General features: G+C 40.0%; 2 protein-coding genes across 5 annotated transcripts in view; both read left to right on the top strand.

Annotated features, from left to right (window-relative positions):
* SMIM14 (small integral membrane protein 14) overlaps positions 1-4,306 on the top strand; it is a 45,382-nt gene extending 41,076 nt beyond the window's left edge. The window contains exon 4 of the mRNA XM_019928316.3: positions 1,145-4,306. Within this exon, the coding sequence (XP_019783875.1) occupies positions 1,145-1,177 (33 nt within the window). The 3' untranslated portion in view covers positions 1,178-4,306. The remainder of the gene's footprint in view (positions 1-1,144) is intronic.
* Positions 1-19,182, top strand: part of UGDH (UDP-glucose 6-dehydrogenase) — a 61,315-nt gene that overhangs the window by 1,245 nt on the left and 40,888 nt on the right. For 3 of the 4 annotated variants that reach the window (XM_019928315.3, XR_012331962.1, XR_012331963.1), the window contains one exon: positions 15,262-15,430. In XM_019928315.3, coding sequence (XP_019783874.1) covers positions 15,269-15,430 — 162 coding nt within the window. In that variant the 5' untranslated portion in view covers positions 15,262-15,268. Of the gene's footprint in view, positions 1-6,801; positions 7,325-15,261; positions 15,431-19,182 lie in introns of those variants that run through there. The other variant, XM_004315070.4, reaches the window with a different exon arrangement.

Raw genomic sequence — 19,182 nt, 5'->3', positions numbered from 1 at the left:
TTACTTTCTGTGCACAGTTTTATTACTTTCATATCAAAAAGCAACATCCTCAATGTTTGGAACTAAAGAAACCCAACTCAGTTAGAAGCCATTCAAAAGTGACAGTCCCCTGAACCTTAGTTCATTGTAGACCAGCAGTTCTAAAAATAATAGTCCCACAGTTCTAGGAATAAGCAAGAAAACATATTGACTAATTCCAAGTAGAAAAATTCATTATCCTCAACTAGGGCCTCATATAGCATGTCAGAGTAAATAAATGGAATCTTCCTGAAGATTCCTAGAAGGTCTGCTCTTTCCTTTACAGTTCAGAAGCTTTCTATTACAAGTAACAAAAATCTGTTCAGGGGCTTCCCTGGTGGCGCAGTGGTTGGGAGCCTGCCTGCTGATGCAGGGAACATGGGTTCGTGCCCCGGTCCAGGAAGATTCCACATGCCACGGAGCGGCTGGGCCCGTGAGCCATGGCCACTGAGCCTGCGCGTCCGGAGCCTGTGCTCCCCAACGGGAGAGGTCACAACAGTGAGAGGCCCGCGTACCGCAGGAAAAAAAAAAATCTGTTCAGCCTGGTTTAAGTAATTGGCTTTATTGGTTTACACATTAAAAAATCCAGAGGTAGGATTAATGTTTAGAAAGTTTAACAGTGTCATCAAAGATCCGGGTTCTTTCCTCAGACCATTAGCTTTATTCCAAGGTGGGCTCCCTTTCTGGTCCCTATAGGGCGGCTGCCAGTTGCAACTGGTGCCACATACTTCCTCATTGACTGACATTCTGTAGTGAGAATTATGTCTTTAGCTTCACTTTGATTGTACTGTACTTAGTCACCTTAGCAAGAGGGATGAGAGTACCTTGATTGGTTTAAATATCACCTCTGGAGCTGTCAGGGAGAGCACTTTTACCTAAGTCAATATCACCGTTACAAAATTTTCCTTTCTTCCATGCTACAAGGAAGAAAGAGACAAACATCGGTGAATCACAGTGTTAATCTAGTGCTCCCTTGTGCAAAAACGTACAAGAGGTCCAAATAAGTATGTGAGTTGGGATGGGAAGGTGAGGGGCATTGCTGCTCAATTCTTACTGTATGTGTTAGACTGGTTGCACTGGGAGATTTAAGAAGTCAATTTCATAATTCCTCTCTCTTTAATGCCAGGGACAGGATCCACCAGCCCCTCCTGTGGACTAACTTTGTGGATATGGGAAGTAAAAATAGTTAACACCTTGCACGACCAAATGAACGAAGATGACCAGAGTACTCTTAACCCCATTAGAACTGTTTTTTCTTTTGCATCTGCAATATGGGATGGTATTGTTTTCATGAGCTTCTAGAAATTTCACTGGCAAGCTTATTTTTGCTTCCTGTGTTATCACCTTTCCTATATTTGAGTAAATGATACATTAAAAAGTTACATGGGGCTTTTTTGGTTATCCTAAACTTAAACATTCCATTCATTCTGTTTGTAACTGTGATCATACTTTTTGTGATAATTTCTGGCCTGATTGAAGGAAATTTGAGATCTCTACATTTAAATATTTTAAAATAGTTTTGATGGGTTTAAAGATTGTTTTTTAATAAGGTATTTATAAAGTTACTTGGGGTTATCTGAGATTGTATGAAAGAAAATTAGAACCACATTGTATTTACACTTAACCTTGGTAGTTTATTTGTGGATGGCAGTTTTCTCTAGTTCTTGGGACTGTGACAGCCTTTGGAATATTTTACAAGTTACAGCTGAAATCTGTATCATCCACTACAACTGGCTTATGTGGCAAAGAAAAGGAGGAAAGAAGAAATGAAGTAATTGTTTACTAAGTTTTTATTCCCATAAAAATGTCTAATATAAGAAAACTTAAACATGATTTAAATATGGTGGATGATTTACAGTCCATTATATGAAATTTGTAAGCCACTGTACACTAGCCTTACACAGTTCATGAAAGGAGGAAAAAATTCTTTCTGCATTTGCCAGGTGTAATCTATACAGTAATAATTTAAGCTATAATTTATTTTTGAAGTGGGTGCCTCTCAGGAAGCTGCTTTTCTGTTGTAAAACTTCCCTGTTAAATGAAACTATCTTAAAGCTGTATTGGGGGCCTGTTTGGTTACTGATATTTGAATCCTGTTTACTTATTTACTCTATTATTTTCTTTGAAGAAAAAATTTTGAGTCTTGTTATCTTTCTGACTTTAAACAATATTTAATGAATTCTTGATTTACTCCAAGGGAAAAGGAGGAAAATGAGAAACATCAAGGATCTTTTTTTTTCTCAACCTCTGTCTCATTCTTGTTTGGTAATAGGATGGATTGGGGTGGGGAGGAGCATTAATATAAGTAAAAATTTGAAATGTGAAAAAATGTAAAAGGTTGCATTGTTTTTTTTTCAGTTTGATAGAAAATGAATACAAATGGCATAAAAAAATTCTGCATGACCTGTGTGGTTATGGAATTTTTTCCTAGCAAGTGATTGCAGATGATTTATGGGGGCTGGAAGATATTTTGCTATCAATGTAAGGATTTTCCCCCACTAGATCAGTTTAGCTTTTAGCTGTATAGATCTGAGAAATTACTTGTATGAATTGAATAAACTTCTCTGTATCATTGTACTGTTTAATAGAGTCTCTGATACAATTATGTGATGCTCATAGGGTATTTTTTCCCCTTTATTATGATTATATTCTAGGCTATAAACACTGTAAGGGCTTCATTTCATTATATAATCCATTATTGACTGCTTGCATTCCTCCTGTGCATCTTGGCTTTGTCCTCAACTTCTTGAAATAATATAACCTACTCTTAATTACTTGTGTTAATTGAGAGGTATTGTAACACAGGTAAGTCAAATCCTGGATAAATGAACACCATAGATTTAAGGGTTTTTCTCTCAATATGGCCTATTGGAAGCCTTCCCAGCTCTACAGCTCTTAAAGCATTTAAAGCAGAGAGGCAGGAATGGCTTAAATGGAGCTAAATCCCTATAAGCATTCCTTTTTCTGTCCTTGCTCCTGAACTTTGAAGGCTAGCACATATGTCCTAACGATCTGCTGTCTAAGCTGCTAGAAGGCTAGTCTATGGATATGATACTGATGTGTTCACTGAATCTGTGGCTCACAAATAATTAAGAATTGACTTTGGTTGAAGAAGTGGCTATGACATGGAAACAGAATATGTAGCGTTAGCTAGAGACCTAGAAATCTGGGTTCTTGTTCCTAGTTCTTCATTTCTGTCACATATACTTAATTGACATTACATTAGAATATTAACGTTTTCCTATATGGACCATCTATTTAATTAGTAACAAAAGTTTTTAGTGAAGTATTAAGTCTTGGTTTTTTTGCTTGTAAAATTTCTCTGCACTCCTGACAAAGACGGTGTGCAATAGCACATAAAGTATTTCTATTAACCTAACTAGTAATTCATATTATTCTCTTTAATTCCTAAAGCTTCTACATGTGGCCTTTTTATTGAGCACACTCTTACTCATTACTTGGCTTGTAAACATTCACCTGAACTGTGGCTACTGTCATTTTTAAATAATCTGGAAAAAAGAAAGATAAAGCTTCACATTTTAATCACTTTTGGCTCTTAAACATTCCACAAATGCCATTAAGAGTTTATTTTGTTTTAGAGTTATTTAATGTTCTTTTATGCAAAATAATGATTTTTTGCTTTCCACGTGGAAAAAGTTAACATTGGAACTGTGTATAGTAAAAGATTTTATCATGTATTTATCCAAGCACTATCCCATGGTCAGCAAGTCATATTTTAAACTACTTGCAGAAAGTTTCAGAAGTAACTATTAAATACAGCTCTTCCATGGTTACTTTTAGTGTCTTTGTGGTATGCGATATTACAGTGTTTATAGAATTATCTTTATCTTACATCTTCAAAGGAACCTCAGAAGTCTGTCACCCTGAATCAAAGTCTGTCACTCTAAATGAATATGTGCTAAAATTTGACGAGCTCAGCTTAAGACACAGAATAACAACTTGAAGGAGAAATGGAGAGAGTTTAAGTTAATGGGTTAAATTTTTGTTGTTGCAATAGTAGGTTTAGTCTTAACATTATAATATTTCTAAATGAAAAGTCATATGTATTTGTTACCATGTCTGATGATTACTTTGTTAAAAGCAAAGGTGGTCATGTGATGTACCAAATGTTAATTGCTGTTTTTAAATGTTTAAATCATGCCAAACAAATCATGTCTGTGCCATCCAGGGTTTATTGTAATCTTTTACTGAGTACTTGGATTGGGATAAAGGGCTTGTACTATGCACTTTTTATTAATGAATAAATAGAAAACATTAGTAACACTCACTGTTATCTGTTTGGCTTTTGTGGGAAGAGAAGTGAGCATCTCTTGCTTAGTAAAATGTTAACATCCTTTATTAACCAGTTTCTTTGTAAGACTTTTTACCCCTAACTAAAAATTCCTAAGATGAACTTTGAGTTACAAGAAGAATATTTATGTAATAACAGTATGGGGCCAGTATTCAAAAGTAAGGATTCTAAGAATCTCTAGGAAATTAGGTTGCAATTACATTTCTTTTGCTACTTTTTATTTCTTCCTAGAATACAGGTTCAATAGACATTTGCTTTGAGGGTATAATATCCTATGTTAATTATTTGAGCGGACATATGTTACTCAAAAGGAGCTAGACATGTAACTGTACTGAAAACACCCAAAACTGAAAGTTTGTGTTTGCTCTATGACCTGGAATGCATCCAGATACTAAAGATCAGGGACTTACCTGGTGGTCCAGTGGGTGAGACTCTGCACTCCCAGTGCAGGGGGCCCAGGTTCGATCTCTGGTCGGGGAACTAGATCCCACACTCATGCCGCAACCAAAGAACCCACATGCCACAACTAAACATGCCGCAACGAAGATCCCACATGCCGCAACTAAGACGCAGCGCAGCCAAAATAAATATTTAAAAAAAAAAAGATCATTAATAACCATACACATAAAAATAGTATAGTTTTTCTGGTATGATTATGATGTCAATGTCTGTGTGATACTTAAGTGTTAAAATAGCAAAATTTGTGAAATATATAACTTCCTGGAGATAGTGACAAAATCTCAGTCTAAACTTTGTCACTGTATGTCAGTGCATATCTGAATCCCCAGCAAAACTGTTTTCATTAAATGGCTCTGCAATACTAGTTTTCCACCCAGAAGATGGAATTCTAATAAAATAAGTTTTTGATCCCTGCCATTTCTTCTGATAGTTTTCTCGACTCAGAATCTCAATTTATAAAATTGGTTCTCCCCCACCCCCCAAAATGTTCTGTAAACACCAACCATGATTATCTCCCATGTTTAGGTTTTTTAAAAACTGGAGTTATCAATGTGATTTTTCCTCACAAGGAACTTAACCCTGCATATCTTTTCTCAAACAAATTGATTACATCTGTTCAATTAACATTTCAACAAGTGTTTATTTTTATTGCTTAACTGTTTATGCTTTAAAATGGGTGTTATTCAGGACTAGATTATAGAAACCATTTTAAGCCATCATGCTAAATTGAGATGTCTGTTGATAGGGAGGAGGGAGATGTCTGGAGGTAGGGAAAATGTAGGGATGCACAACAACACGTGTAGTTTTAAGAATAAAGCAACTTTCATATCAAGTATGACTTATTATTCCCTTAAAAACTCTGCTTAAAAAAAACTGCTTATTTTTAGAAAATTTAGGAATCAGAAAAAAGTTATTTATAATCCTTGTGATGCCAGAGGTCTGACCTCTTAAATATATGGTCCTACGCCCTACACTGCTCATAAGCTAAACTCAGGCTATGTCTTGATAATGAAAGGATTTAAATTGCATTGTTTCTATTCACTTTGAAAAACTGAGCAGAATTAAAGAACTTAAGTACCGCATAGCAGACTCAGCATTGTGGAAAAATCTGTGTTGTTTTTAAAGAAATGTATCTGTTATATAGTCACTCATCAATTCAGTGACAAAGAAAGACATGCTTTTATAATACATACAAAAGGCATTACCCTAGACTGAATGCAGCTTTCACTAACTAATTAGTATGTAAACATCAAACTTTGGAAGTCTGGATGTCATAAAGGGGATTCCTTACAATCCAGTAAGTACAATTTTGTGGTTAAAACATACAGGACGGGGACTTCCCTGGCAGTAAAGTGTTTTAGTAACACTAAGTCATGACTGTGCTTTCTTTCTTTAAATTTGACGTTTAAGATGACCTTGGAGTGGGGAAACAGGAACAGAACTGCTCTCACTAAAAGTGGGAGACTCCATACGTTAATTTCACTTCCTCTTAGGCGGCACTTACATCTTGCATGCTCTCTGCTATATATCATGCACAGACATCTCAGATCCCGAATTTGGCAGGAGTATTTGGAAAATGTGCCTGGAGGGCCGTCCCACTTCTCTACCCAGGGATCAGGACGGGGATCACTAACTGGTCCAGTCGTGACGGGACTCAGCATCCTTTTGACGTGAGGCGCCTCCTTCCCAGAAGCGGCGGGTCGGAGGTAATGACTAAACCCTGGGCCGCAGGCCCGGAGGGTGCGGCGGACCCATGGGACCGGAAGGCGTGGGAGTGGTGTAAGCCGCTGGCCACGTCTGGTCCACACAGTCTAGGGGGCCGAAAGACGAGGCAGGCCCTCTAGGCTGCTGGGGAGACCGGAAAGGGGGCCTGGACTTTCCGGTCCCCCTGGGCCGCAGCCTCAGAGTATGGCTGACCTGGCGCGCACGCGGCACCACCTCATAGCCGTGAGGCAGGATGGGACACAGGGAGGGAAGAGGGGGCCAGACGGCAAGAGCGAGCTCTAGACTACCAGGAAACTAGACCCTGACCTAGGCGTAACTGGGAGGCTATCCCTCGGTCCTCGGCCGACCTGCGGCGCAGACAGCTCAGCCCAGCGCCGCTCGCGGCAGGGGCGGGGCCGCTGAGCTGGCCCGAGCGGATTTGCCCAGGCTCGGCCGGGGGGTGGGGTCTGCCCCTCCCAGCGACGACTAGTCACGCCCCCGTATCCACCGCCCCTGGGCCCCGCAGGAAATAGGGGCGGGCCCCGGCCTACAGTGGCGGGAGGGGGAGCAGGGATGCAGCGGAGGGCCAAGTCCGGGAGGACTTGGCTGCGGGGGAATGAAGCCTCCGCCTTCTCGGGTGGAAACCTTTAAATACAGGCTCGGGCCCGGGACTCGGGGTGCGGCGCTTGGCAGCCCGAGAGGGGTGTGCGGTGAGGGGAGATCAGACGGAGCAGGGCGCGAGTGCTGAAGCTGCGGCTGCGCGGCCCAGAACGAGGAGCTGTCCGAGCGGTCGGGGTTGGAGCGGTTACCGCTCTCTGTGCCTGGAAGTGGGTAAGCGCCTTTCCCGGGCTGGCTCCGCCACCCCGTGGGGATGCTCCCGGGTCCCGGCGGGATGTGGAAGGAGACGGGCGGGGTGTGCGCGCTGCTCTTAGTCGCTCCCTGCGCTTGGTCCCAGGCTCCCAGTGTCACGACCCCCCGTCTCCTCTTTTGGGCTCTGGGCGGGAATAGTCTTTTGGGTCTGCTGCCCTGGAAGAGGGAGAGCTTGGGCTCAGGACTCGCGAGTCTTTCCATCCGCTTCTCTTTCTGCTTTTCCCCACTTTCCGACTTAAATGAGATTTCCCTGGCGCCTCTGAAAGCCGAACGTCCACCAAAGGAAGTGGTCCTCTGGTCAGGGACCCCATTTTGGTCTCAGAATCATAGTCTTTTGTTTGTGTTTAGAATCTGCTCACATGGAGGGCTGCTGATTTCCTCACGTCGCTCGTCTCTCTTCTTAAGAAACTAAAGAGAAAACGAACCAGAGAGCCCTTCTGAAGGCGAAATCCTAAGACATTGATTCTGTCGTGACATCTGTATGGACTGTCCTGGAATCCATTGTTGGCCGCCACACTGTATAATGGCTTTATTTCATATTAGGGAAGGCCTTTCTTGGGTGCTTCAGGAGATTGCGTTTGTGTGAGACCTTGAAAAATTATTCCTCTTTACATATAGGAAAATAATTGAGTAAGGTCGAGAATTCTGGTATATAGAAAAGAGGGATTCACTGGTAGGGAACTTTTCAGGGATATACAGAGGAGTAGCTGTTCATTGACTGCCTGCCCTCAAAGACACAGTGAGTCTTTGAGTTTCTTCAAATCCCCTATGAAATGGACAACAGTAGTCTAGTCTGTTTCTTGGGGGATGCGGGGAGCGGGGGGTGGTTCTAGAAATGAAAGAGGTTACTGTCTGCTCTGATATGTGCTTGTTAGTGCCCAGCATCTAGTTTAAGGTAAGGGATAGACAACCCTGATTGAAAGGATCTCATTTCTTCTCCTATTGCTGTACTACTCCTTTCTCCAACATAAAATCTGTAACCAATAAGCATACTCCATCTTCTCTCTTGCTATTTCCACAGCTTTACATGATACCCTTTAGATATGAGGTTAACAGTCTTTCTCACTGATTAAATATTTTTCCCGGGGCAGGCATCTGTTAGTATTTAACTTTTGGAAATATCTAAGATGATGTGTGAAGTTGATGTATCCATCTGTAATGTCCATTGCCTTAGATACTGGGTATACTGAAGAGGGGTGGAGGTGGGGGGATTATATTCAGTTTAGATTGTAATAGGAGCTTCGCTATTTGTTAGCCACATCTTTTAGGCTGAAATATTGATCTGAATTTGTAAAATTTTAGATGAAAAGTAGTTTTGGAATGGCCTGGTTTGCTGTGACTTTCCCAAAATACAGAGGTAAAAACTCATTTCAAACTGACTCATTCAGTAAGCAGACATTCTCATTTCCCTGACAGCACAGTAGAGGGTCAGAAGGTAAATAAAAGTAGAAATAGAAAATGGAATCAGAAGATATCTGTGTCAGGCAAAGTATATCACTAACACTGTATCAAGCTCCGTATTAAAGCTTATTGAAGATTTTGTTGAAACTTCCAAGTGGTAATTTATTTGGACTTGCACAGATTGTACATCTAGCTTCTTCAGTAATTTTCCCATTGTCATCTGCGAGCCATACTTCATACTTCATGTGAAAGAGCAACGCAGGGATACGCTAAAACACATGCAGTTCTATAATACAGACCCACCTGCCATCAATAGTTTACCCCAGCTGCCGTCTGAAAGGCAAGCTGAATATGGTGTGGCAACCAAGGTAGATAAGTAGTAGCTCTGAGAAGACATGCTGAAGTTCTACCTAAAGAAGAAAGATTGATAGGATTGTGGACAGTCTGCAAAAATACTCTGATCGAGCATCTGAGATAAAGATATTCAAATACCAGTCTTCATCTCAAAAAGATAGGCCCTTATTGAGTTACTCATTCAATTAATATTTATTGAGAGCCTACTGTTCTAGGTGCTGAGGTGAACAGCAGCAGAGAAGTGTTAGCCTGGGAGTACCTTATAAAACTCTTGAGCCCAAGAGTTCATCATGGGCTCAGCCCATGTTCTGGTTCAGCCATGTTCTGGTTGAGACTGAGGGCATAGACTGCCCTTATAACCTCTTGGCTGTGGATTAAGTGGTAACACCACAAGATCCTCTGGTCCAAAAATCCTTTGAGATTTTACTTTTTAGGTATTCCAGATATACTGGTTTTGATTAGAGAGGCCACCTATCCAGTAAGGGGTTACTGTTAGTGGTAGTCCAGGTTCATGACAGTTCAGGACTTGATCTTCAGCCTTGCAGATCTGGAAGGTTGTTTTTTTTTTTCCCTCCCACAAGCCTAAGGGTTAATGAGGCTCTAGGTAACTTATGATGACTAAGCTCATAAGAGACTGATGGATACTCTAGAATGGAAACTTGCTATTACAGTAGGGAAACTTTATTCCAGTGTCTGGAATACTTATGTCTCAAATCCAGGCCATCCCTTTCTAGTATTATGATTCCTGGCAATCTGAACTCATAAGGCATAGTGGAATCAGAACAAAGAATTTGGGGGGAATATGCCATCCAAGCATTGGGAAAGCTTTTTTCTTGCCCCACCTCTCTGAAACCAGAACACTTCTGACTTCCAGATTCTGTGTCACTCTTTAGAAGCGCTGAAATAAACACTGTGTCATTCTTATTCATATTCTTTTTTTTTAATCAATTAATTTATTTTTGGCTGCGTTGGGTCTTTGTTGCTATGCATGGGCTTTCTCTAGTTGCGGCGAGCAGGGGCTACTCTTTCATTGCGGTGCGTGGGCTTCTCATTAAGGTGTCGTCTCTTGTTGCAGAGCACGGACTCTAGGCGCGTGGGCTTCAGTAGATGTGGCACGGGGGCTCAGTAGTTGTGGCTCACGAGCTCTAGAGCGCAGGCTCAGTAGTTGTGGCGCAGGGGCTTAGTTGCTCCGCGGCATGTGGGATCTTCCCGGACCAGGGCTCAAACCCGTGTCTCCTGCGTTGGCTGGCGGATTCTTAACCACTGCGCCACCAGGGAAGCCCATCATTCTTATTCTTTTTTTTTTTTTTAAAGATTTTTTCCATCATTCTTATTCTTTTTTTTTTTTTACATCTTTATTGGAGTATAATTGCTTTACAGTGGTGTGTTAGTTTCTGCTTTATAACAAAGTGAATCAGTTATACATATACATATGTTCCCATATCTCTTCCCTCTTGCGTCTCCCTCCCTCCCACCCTCCCTATCCCACCCCTCTAGGTGGTCACAAAGCACCGAGCTGATCTCCCTGTGCTATGCGGCTGCTTCCCACTAGCTATCTATTTTACGTTTGGTAGTGTATATATGTCCATGCCACTCTCTTGCTTTGTCACAGCTTACCCTTCCCCCTCCCCATATCCTCAAGTCCATTCTCTAGTAGGTCTGTGTCTTTATTTCTGTCTTACCCCTAGGTTCTTCATGACATTTTTTCCCCTTAAATTCCATATATATGTGTTAGCATACGGTATTTGTCTTTCTCTTTCTGACTTGCTTCTCTCTGTATGACAGACTCTAGGTCCATCCACCTCATTGCAAATAGCTCAATTTCGTTTCTTTTTATGGCTGAGTAATATTCCATTGTATATATGTGCCACATCTTCTTTATCCATTCATCCGATGATGGACACTTAGGTTGTTTCCATCTCTGGGCTCTTGTAAATAGAGCTGCAATGAACATTTTGGTACATGACTCTTTTTGAATTATGGTTTTCTCAGGGTATATGCCCAGTAGTGGGATTGCTGGGTCATATGGTAGTTCTATTTGTAGTTTTTTAAGGAACCTCCATACTGTTCTTCATAGTGGCTGTACCAATTCACATTCGCACCAGCGGTGCAAGAGTGTTCCCTTTTTTCCACACCCTCTCAGCATTTATTGTTTCTAGATTTTTTGATGATGGCCATTCTGACTGGTGTGAGATGATATCTCATTGTAGTTTTGATTTGCATTTCTCTAATGATTAAAGATGTTGAACATTCTTTCATGTGTTTGTTGGCAGTCTGTATATCTTCTTTGGAGAAATGTCTATTTAGGTCTTCTGCCCATTTTTGGTTTGGGTTGTTTGTTTTTTTGTTATTGAGCTGCATGAGCTGCTTATAAATTTTGGAGATTAACCCTTTGTCAGTTGCTTCATTTACAAATGTTTTCTCCCATTCTGAGGGTTGTCTTTTGGTCTTGTTTATGGTTTCCTGTGCTGTGCAAAAGCTTTGCAGTTTCATTAGGTCCCATTTGTTTATTTTTGTTTTTATTTCCATTTCTCTAGGAGGTGGTTCAAAAAGGATCTTGCTGTGATTTATGTCATAGAGTGTTCTGCCTGTGTTTTCCTCTAAGAGTCATCATTCTTATTCTTAATGCCCCTTTTCTAGGCTCCAAGCTGATCATTCCCTTTGCCCCCTCCCCCTTTTTTTTCTTCAGTGGAGTTTATTAGATTTTAGCTAATATATTAATGACTTGATATGGTTACTTTCAGCTGTGTTACCTTAAGTTATTAAATTATAGCCTCATGGATTTTTATGGTCATGCTTTCCTGAAAGGGGCATTCAAGACCCACTTCCAATTCATTTCCACCCTGAGACAGTTTTTACCTCTCACTACTTCTTAACACCCACGTTTTTGTGCAACTAGGCAGATCTCACTTCTTTGGACTCATTTCTTTCTCTTTTTTTTTAATTAATTTATTTTATTTTTGGCTGTGTTGGGTCTTCGTTGCTCTATGTGGGCTTTTCTCTAGTTGCGGCGAGCGGGGCTACTCTTTGTTGTGGTGCGCAGGCTTCACTAGTTGCGGCGTGTGGGCTCAGTAGTTGTGGCTCACGGGCTCTAGAGTGCAGGCTCAGTAGTTGTGGCGCACGGGCTTAGTTGCTCTGTGGCATGTGGGATCTTTCCGGACCAGGGCTTGAACCCGTGTCCCCTGCATTGGCAGGCGGATTCTTAACCACTGCACCACCAGGGAAGCCCTGGACTCATTTCTGTATATAAGTCCTTATTTATTTCCTTCCTGTCATCTGGAATGCCCTGCCCACTTATCTTTCCTTTTAAATCCTACTCATTCTTTAGGTCAAGCTTAGATTTTACATTTACCTTGATATAGATACTTTCTTATTTTGATTTTTCCCCCCTCTGGACTTTAACCCTCACTTTGTCATTTAATTGATTATACTGCCTTGTGTAATTTAACCATGTTACCTGGATGCAACTAACTCCATTTTATCTTTTAAGTCAGTTTAAAAGTCACCTTCTCAGAGAGTCCTTCTTTACCCTCACTAAAATAGTCCTTTCTCCATATACAGTCTTTCTCTTTTAGCTACATGTTTATTTCCTTTATGTGGAATTTACCGCAACTGCCATTATTTTGTTTGTGTGCTTTCCTACTAGAATATAACTATGTAAATGTAGGAGCTGTATCTGTCATGTTCACTATTGTATCTATAGTACGTAGAACAATAGTGGCTGTTACATAGTGGGGTCTTTAATAAATATTTTTCAGTTGAATTATTTGCTGAATAAATTGTTAAGTACTTGAGTGTCAGGACCCATATTATTCTATGGCCAAATTCTCTGCTGTGCCCACACAGTAAATCCTTAAATTGGGAATATTAATTTTTCATGAATGAGAAGAAGGGAATAAGCCTGAAGCAAGTTGAAGCAATTTTTCTGAAACCAGATGCCAAGACTTTTCTGCTGTAGAGGTGGGGACGGCAGCAGTGAATGCTGGAGACAGATCTTTGGTAAGCCTGCTCCAGGCCAGCTGTCCCTCCCACAGGTGGGAGCTTTTCAGAACATCCGGCTCAGTCTTAGCCACTTAGCAATCCCAGTGCAGTCTATCTCCCCATGCATTCTCCTCATGTATAGGGCACTTGAGGCCTGGAGAGTGTGAAGGGCAGAACTGAAAAGCAGAAGAAGGGTGAAGAAAGATATATGGTTGCTAAACGTAAATTTTTCTAGGCTCAGTGTTTTTGCTAAGGTGAATCTTGAAATACTGATAAAGAGGTTGCTTGTAGAAGCAAAGTAGAGGGTAGCAAAGTAGATGTGGATGGAGTAGGTGTGTGGCTTCTGAGTGTTTACCTTGTTATAGAGATTTAATGAATTTTTTTTTTTTTTTTTTTTTTGGCCGCACGGCCTGGCTTGTGGGATCTTAGTTCCTTGACCAGGTATCGAACCTGGGCCCATGGCAGTGAAAGCGCCAAGTCTTAACCACTGGACCGCCAGGGAATTCCCCAGATTTAATGTTTGAATCATATGAATTATTACCTATTCAAAATAAAAATACATTTAAAATATTTCTTTGTATGTATATTGCTAAGAATATTTCTTTCTTTTGGGGAATCATTAGATTCCAAATTCTGTTCATATTTACTGGTTTACTAAAATTCCGTTTCTTTTAGGTTATTAAAAAGTCATTAGAGGGGGGCTTCCCTGGTGGCGCAGTGGTTGAGAGTCCGCCTGCCGATGCAGGGGACACGGGTTCGTGCCCCGCCCCGAGAAGATCCCACATGCCGCGGAGCGGCTGGGCCCCTGAGCCATGGCCGCTGAGCCTGCGCGTCCAGAGCCTGTGCTCCGCAACGGGAGAGGCCACAACAGTGAGAGTCCTGCGTACCGCAGGGAATTCCCTGGTGGTCTAGTGATTAAGACTCCGCTATTGCACTGCCGGTGGGGGTGGGGAGGGGAGGAGGGGCTGGTTTTCGACTCCTGATCTCGATCCCTGGTCGTGTACCTAGGATCCCACAAGCCATGCGGCCAAAAAAAAAAGTCATTAGAGATCAGACTCTATGAGTTGATATCTGCTAATCATAACTACTAAAGATCAATTTATAAGCCAGATTACTTGCTTATTAACACAGACCAGGATACTTGTTTGGGTTGTCAGCTCATTCTCTTCCAGTTGGGAACTCTTACCTAGAGAACCAACCAAGATTAGAGTGTTGTTTGATTAATACAGATTCAGACCAAAGGGAATTGGATCATCTTAATTATGTGCTTTGTGTATCTTTTTTCATAATAGGGATATACTTGCCAGGCATTGTAATTAGATCAGCCTTCCAGAGTACCTTCTCTGATCCATGCAGGAATATACTAACAAATGCTTAAACTCTCCAGGACAAAAATTCTAAGAATCTTATCAGTTTGACCGTTCTCGTTCTCATTACTGAATAAACTGAAATTCTTACATATAAGTCAGTCCCTTGTCATTTTGTATTCGAGTGAATCAATTCACTGGTTTTTGAAAAACCCATCAAAATCTGTGTAACAGCTTTGCTAACTACAGAAATCACTTTCTTTTAACCATCTCCTGGTTTCTGATTAAAGTTGAAATAGAGTTTAAGATCATCGTCCAGTACCTAAAAATGAATTGCTGAAACCAAATTGTTCAGGGAACATAATCTCAGAGGCAAATTCTGGACTTAGGAGCTCATCTTAATATCTGTCATTTTAGTCTAAACTTGTTGTAAAGCTGACCTTTGTACACCAGCATTTAGTTAAGCAAGAATTGCACTGGTGTGTTCACCCTTGAATTTTCCCTCAGCAATCAAAGTTACCCTAGAGTGTTAGAAGATTAAGTAAGGTTTTATTTTGCTTCTTGACTTTCTATATTAGTTCATTATAATCTTTGTGACACTTCTTTAGTAATATCAGTTACTATAATTTTTTCCATATTTCATGCTGGTACAGCTGAGAACAGGCTAGGTCATCCAATTGGAACATTATTTTTTTTATTATCATTGTCTTCATAATTCTTAATGAGTGTGAATGTAGGAAATCTTTCCAGTATCTGTCACCTTGACAGTTTTTATAAAGGGTGATGAATGTGCAGTGTGATTTCTTTAAATTTTCTGTTCTCAATAGTTGGACGGTCTTACTGTTTCCCTTCTAGTACAATCATGTTTGAAATTAAGAAGATCTGCTGCATCGGCGCAGGCTATGTTGGAGGACCCACATGTAGTGTCATTGCTCATATGTGCCCTGAAATCAGGGTAACAGTTGTTGATGTCAATGAATCAAGAATCAATGCATGGAACTCTCCTACACTTCCTATTTATGAGGTAAACCATATTAAACAATGCTTTGTTCTTATGCTCTTTGTTTTCTTACTCTTTTTGCTAAGTAATTTACTTTTAATATAAAATTCTATGACTTCAACTGATAAGAAATTAAATGAAAAAACATAAATACACAATGTTATGGACATTACAATTATAATTATGTCAAATATGCCCAGAGAAAATGCCTAGAAAAAAGTAGATTGAATATTAATAATGGTTATATTAGTGAAGTGAGATTATGGGTAATTTTCTTATCTTCTCTATTTTCTAATTTTGTTTGTTAGTATGGTTACCATATGGTAATAGTACAATTAAAAAGTGACATCTGGGGCTTCCCTGGTGGCGCAGTGGTCGAGAGTCCGCCTGCCGATGCAGGGGACACGGGTTTGTGCCCCGGTCCGGGAAGATCCCACGTGCCGCAGAGCAGCTGGTCCCGTGAGCCATGGCCGCTAAGCCTGCGCGTCTGGAGCCTGTGCTCCGCAATGGAGAGGCCACAGCAGTGAGAGGCCCGCGTACCGCAAAAAAAAAAAAAAAAAAAAAAAAAAGTGACATCTGTAAAAGTTAAAAAACTGTGGATGTTTATAATATTAATTCATGTAAGTATTATATTTTTGGGTGATTGTATTTATATCAGGTAAACCTTGGATGAATAAATGGTGTCTTTCATATTCAGTGTTTAGTATCACAAATTTGTTTAAATTGGAATTTCAAAATTTCTGTGAATTTAGAGAACTCATAGTTAGGAAAATATGCCTCTATTTTATTAAGCAGGGTTCCATTTTTAAAAATTTTCACTGTAAAATGAGTTCATGATATTATGCTTTTGACATACAGAGAAGCACTTGAAAATTTGAGGGTAACATTTTCTCTCTAACATTAATATATTCTTTTCTCTTTTTTTTCTGAAAAGTTTTATTATTTATACAACTCTTATCAACCATAGTCTTTAAGTGATCTTTAGAAGGGGAAGTCTCTGTAAGATGAATCTGCCTGCTATTTATAGGCCTATGAATAGAAATACATGAAAAAGTACCCATAGATTAGTAGCCACTTATCACAGATTTACCAATATCTGAATCAGACTTAGGATTAAAAAAAAAAAACCCTCTGTGTGTGTGGTAGCTTCTGTTTATGCTTTACCCTTTCTTCCTCTACCAGATTAACTTCCCATAATAGTTATTTAAATACCTCAGTGTTATAGTATTTCTTTTCCTGTTATATAAACATAACATTACTACTATATTAGGTCTTGGGGAATTTTTAAAAACATTTTAAAAAACACTTTGGAAAGATAACTTGATTAAGAGTTTTATAATTCTGATATCCATAAAAGGGCTGCAAGTCATCTGAAACCTTGTGAGCCATATTTATATCCAGTCATTCAGTAATTAATTATGTCAGCAGTATACTCTGCTTTTCAAACACAAAATGTACCAGAATGGCTAAAATTATCACTACTGCTAATACCAAGTGCTGACAAGGATTTAGGGCAACTGGAATTTTATACACTGCTGGTCAGAGCGTAAATTGGTATAGTCGTTTTGCAAAACTGCAGCAGTATTTACTAAAGCTGAAAATAAGCATCTCTGACCCAGAAATTCCACGTGTAGGTGTATATCCAACAGAAAGGCATACATTTATGCGCCAAAAGACAGGTATTAACAGTACAATTCATAATGACCCCAGATGGGAAACAACCTAGATGTTAATTAGCAATAGAATGGATACATAAATTGTAGTGTAATCCTGCAGTAAAATACTATACTGTATTTAAAATCCATGGAACTACTTCTGCATGCAAGCATATGTTTAAATTCTCACAAAAGTAATGTTGTCAGACACAAAGTAGTCCATGCTATATAATCCCATTTGTATAAAGTTCAAATATAGGCAAACTAATTTCTGGTGATGGTATTCATCATGATGGTAGTTTGAGGGGTTGTAGAGACTAGGAGAGGGCATACTGCAGGCTCTGATTTACTGTTTAAGGTTTTTGGGGTTTTTTTTGGCCATGCTGTGTAGCTTGTGGGATCTCAGTTCCCCAGCCAGGGATTGAATCCAGGCCTTGGCAGTGAAAACCCAGAATTTTAACCACTAGCCAGCAGGGAACTCCCTGTTAATGTTCTTTTAATTCTTGTATGGATAATGGTTACACAAGTGTGTTCACGTGTGAAAATTGAGCTATACACTTTTCTATACTAAAATATATGCACTTTTCTATATTTTTGTTTTACTTCTATAAAAATTTTACATAAAAACAAAATAAAAAGGTTATCTTGAGCTAGAAAAAAGTATAAACTATAATATATTGGATTTAGACGTTTTTCTTGGAGAAAACAAAAAAATTAGTTGGCCAGGCACATTCCCTGGCCAGATTCTTATTATTAGTACTATTTCTATTATTTGAAATCTGAAACTCTTTTTCCTAAGACTTCAGTGCTTTAAATTAAAAATAGTGTGTTTGCACAGGTATTATGTAATAACCTATAAGGGAAAAGAATCTGAAAAAAGAATAGATACATATGTATGTATAACTGAATTGCTTTGCTGTACACTGGAAAGTAACACAACATTGTAAATCAACTATACGTCAATAAAAATAAATAAATAAAAATTAAATTAAAAGAAAAAGAATTTAAAAAAAAAAAAAAGTGTGTTTGGACTTCCCTGGTGGCACAGTGGTTAAGGATCTGCCTGCCACTGCAGGGGACATGGGTTCGAGTCCTGATCCGGGAAGATCCCACATGCTGCGGAGCAACTAAGCCCGTGCGCCACACTACTGAGCCTGCGCTCTAGAGCCTGCGAGCCACAACTACTGAAGCCCTAATGCCACAACTACTGAGCCCATGTGCCACAACTACTGAAGCCCATGAGCCTAGAGCCCATGCTCCGCAACAAGAGAAGCCACCACAATAAGAAGCCCGCGCACTGCAGCGAAGAGTAGCCCCCGCTCAAGGCAATTAGAGAAAGCCTGCACGCAGCAACAAAGACCCAACGTAGCCATAAATAAATAAATAAATGGGAAAAAAAATAAAAATAGTGTGTTCTACAGATATAGAAAACAAACCTGTGGCTACTAAACGGGAGAGGGAAGGGAGGAGGGACAAATTAGGGGTAAGGGGTTAACAGGTACAAACTACTGTATATAAAATAGATAAGCAACAAGGATATACTGTATAGCACAGGGAATTTTACCCATCATCTTGTAATAACCTATAATGGAGTACAGTCTGCAAAAAATACTGAGTCACTGTGCTATAGACCTGAAACTAACACAATGTTGTAAATCAACTATACTTCAATAAAAATAAATAAAAACCAAAAAACCCCAAATAAAAACAACAGTAAGCCACAAAAGAAGTGAGATGATCTGAATTTGCCATGTTATACTCTTGTTACTTTTTTATTTTTTTTATATTTTTGCGGTATGCGGGCCTCTCACTGTTGTGGTCTCTCCCATTGTGGAGCACAGGCTCCGGACGCGCAGGCTCAGCGGCCATGGCTCACGGGCCCAGCCGCTCCACAGCATGTGGGATCTTCCCGGACTGGGGCACGAACCTGCGTCCCCTGCATCGGCAGGCGGACTCTCAACCACTGCGCCACCAGGGAAGCCCTCTTGTTACTTTTTTAAAAATTAAAAGTTAAATTCCTCCAAAAAAGAAAATAGTGTGTTCTACATTGATATTGAATCCAGTTGGGATATATAGTTATATTAAAAGAGCTAAGAGCTAAGATGATTTTTTTTCCACATC

This window comes from Tursiops truncatus, chromosome 5, assembly GCF_011762595.2.
Source record: "Tursiops truncatus isolate mTurTru1 chromosome 5, mTurTru1.mat.Y, whole genome shotgun sequence".
In the NCBI taxonomy this organism is placed as follows: domain Eukaryota; kingdom Metazoa; phylum Chordata; class Mammalia; order Artiodactyla; family Delphinidae; genus Tursiops; species Tursiops truncatus.
Note: the sequence above shows the minus strand (reverse complement) of the source record. Positions and strands in the feature narration are given on the sequence as shown.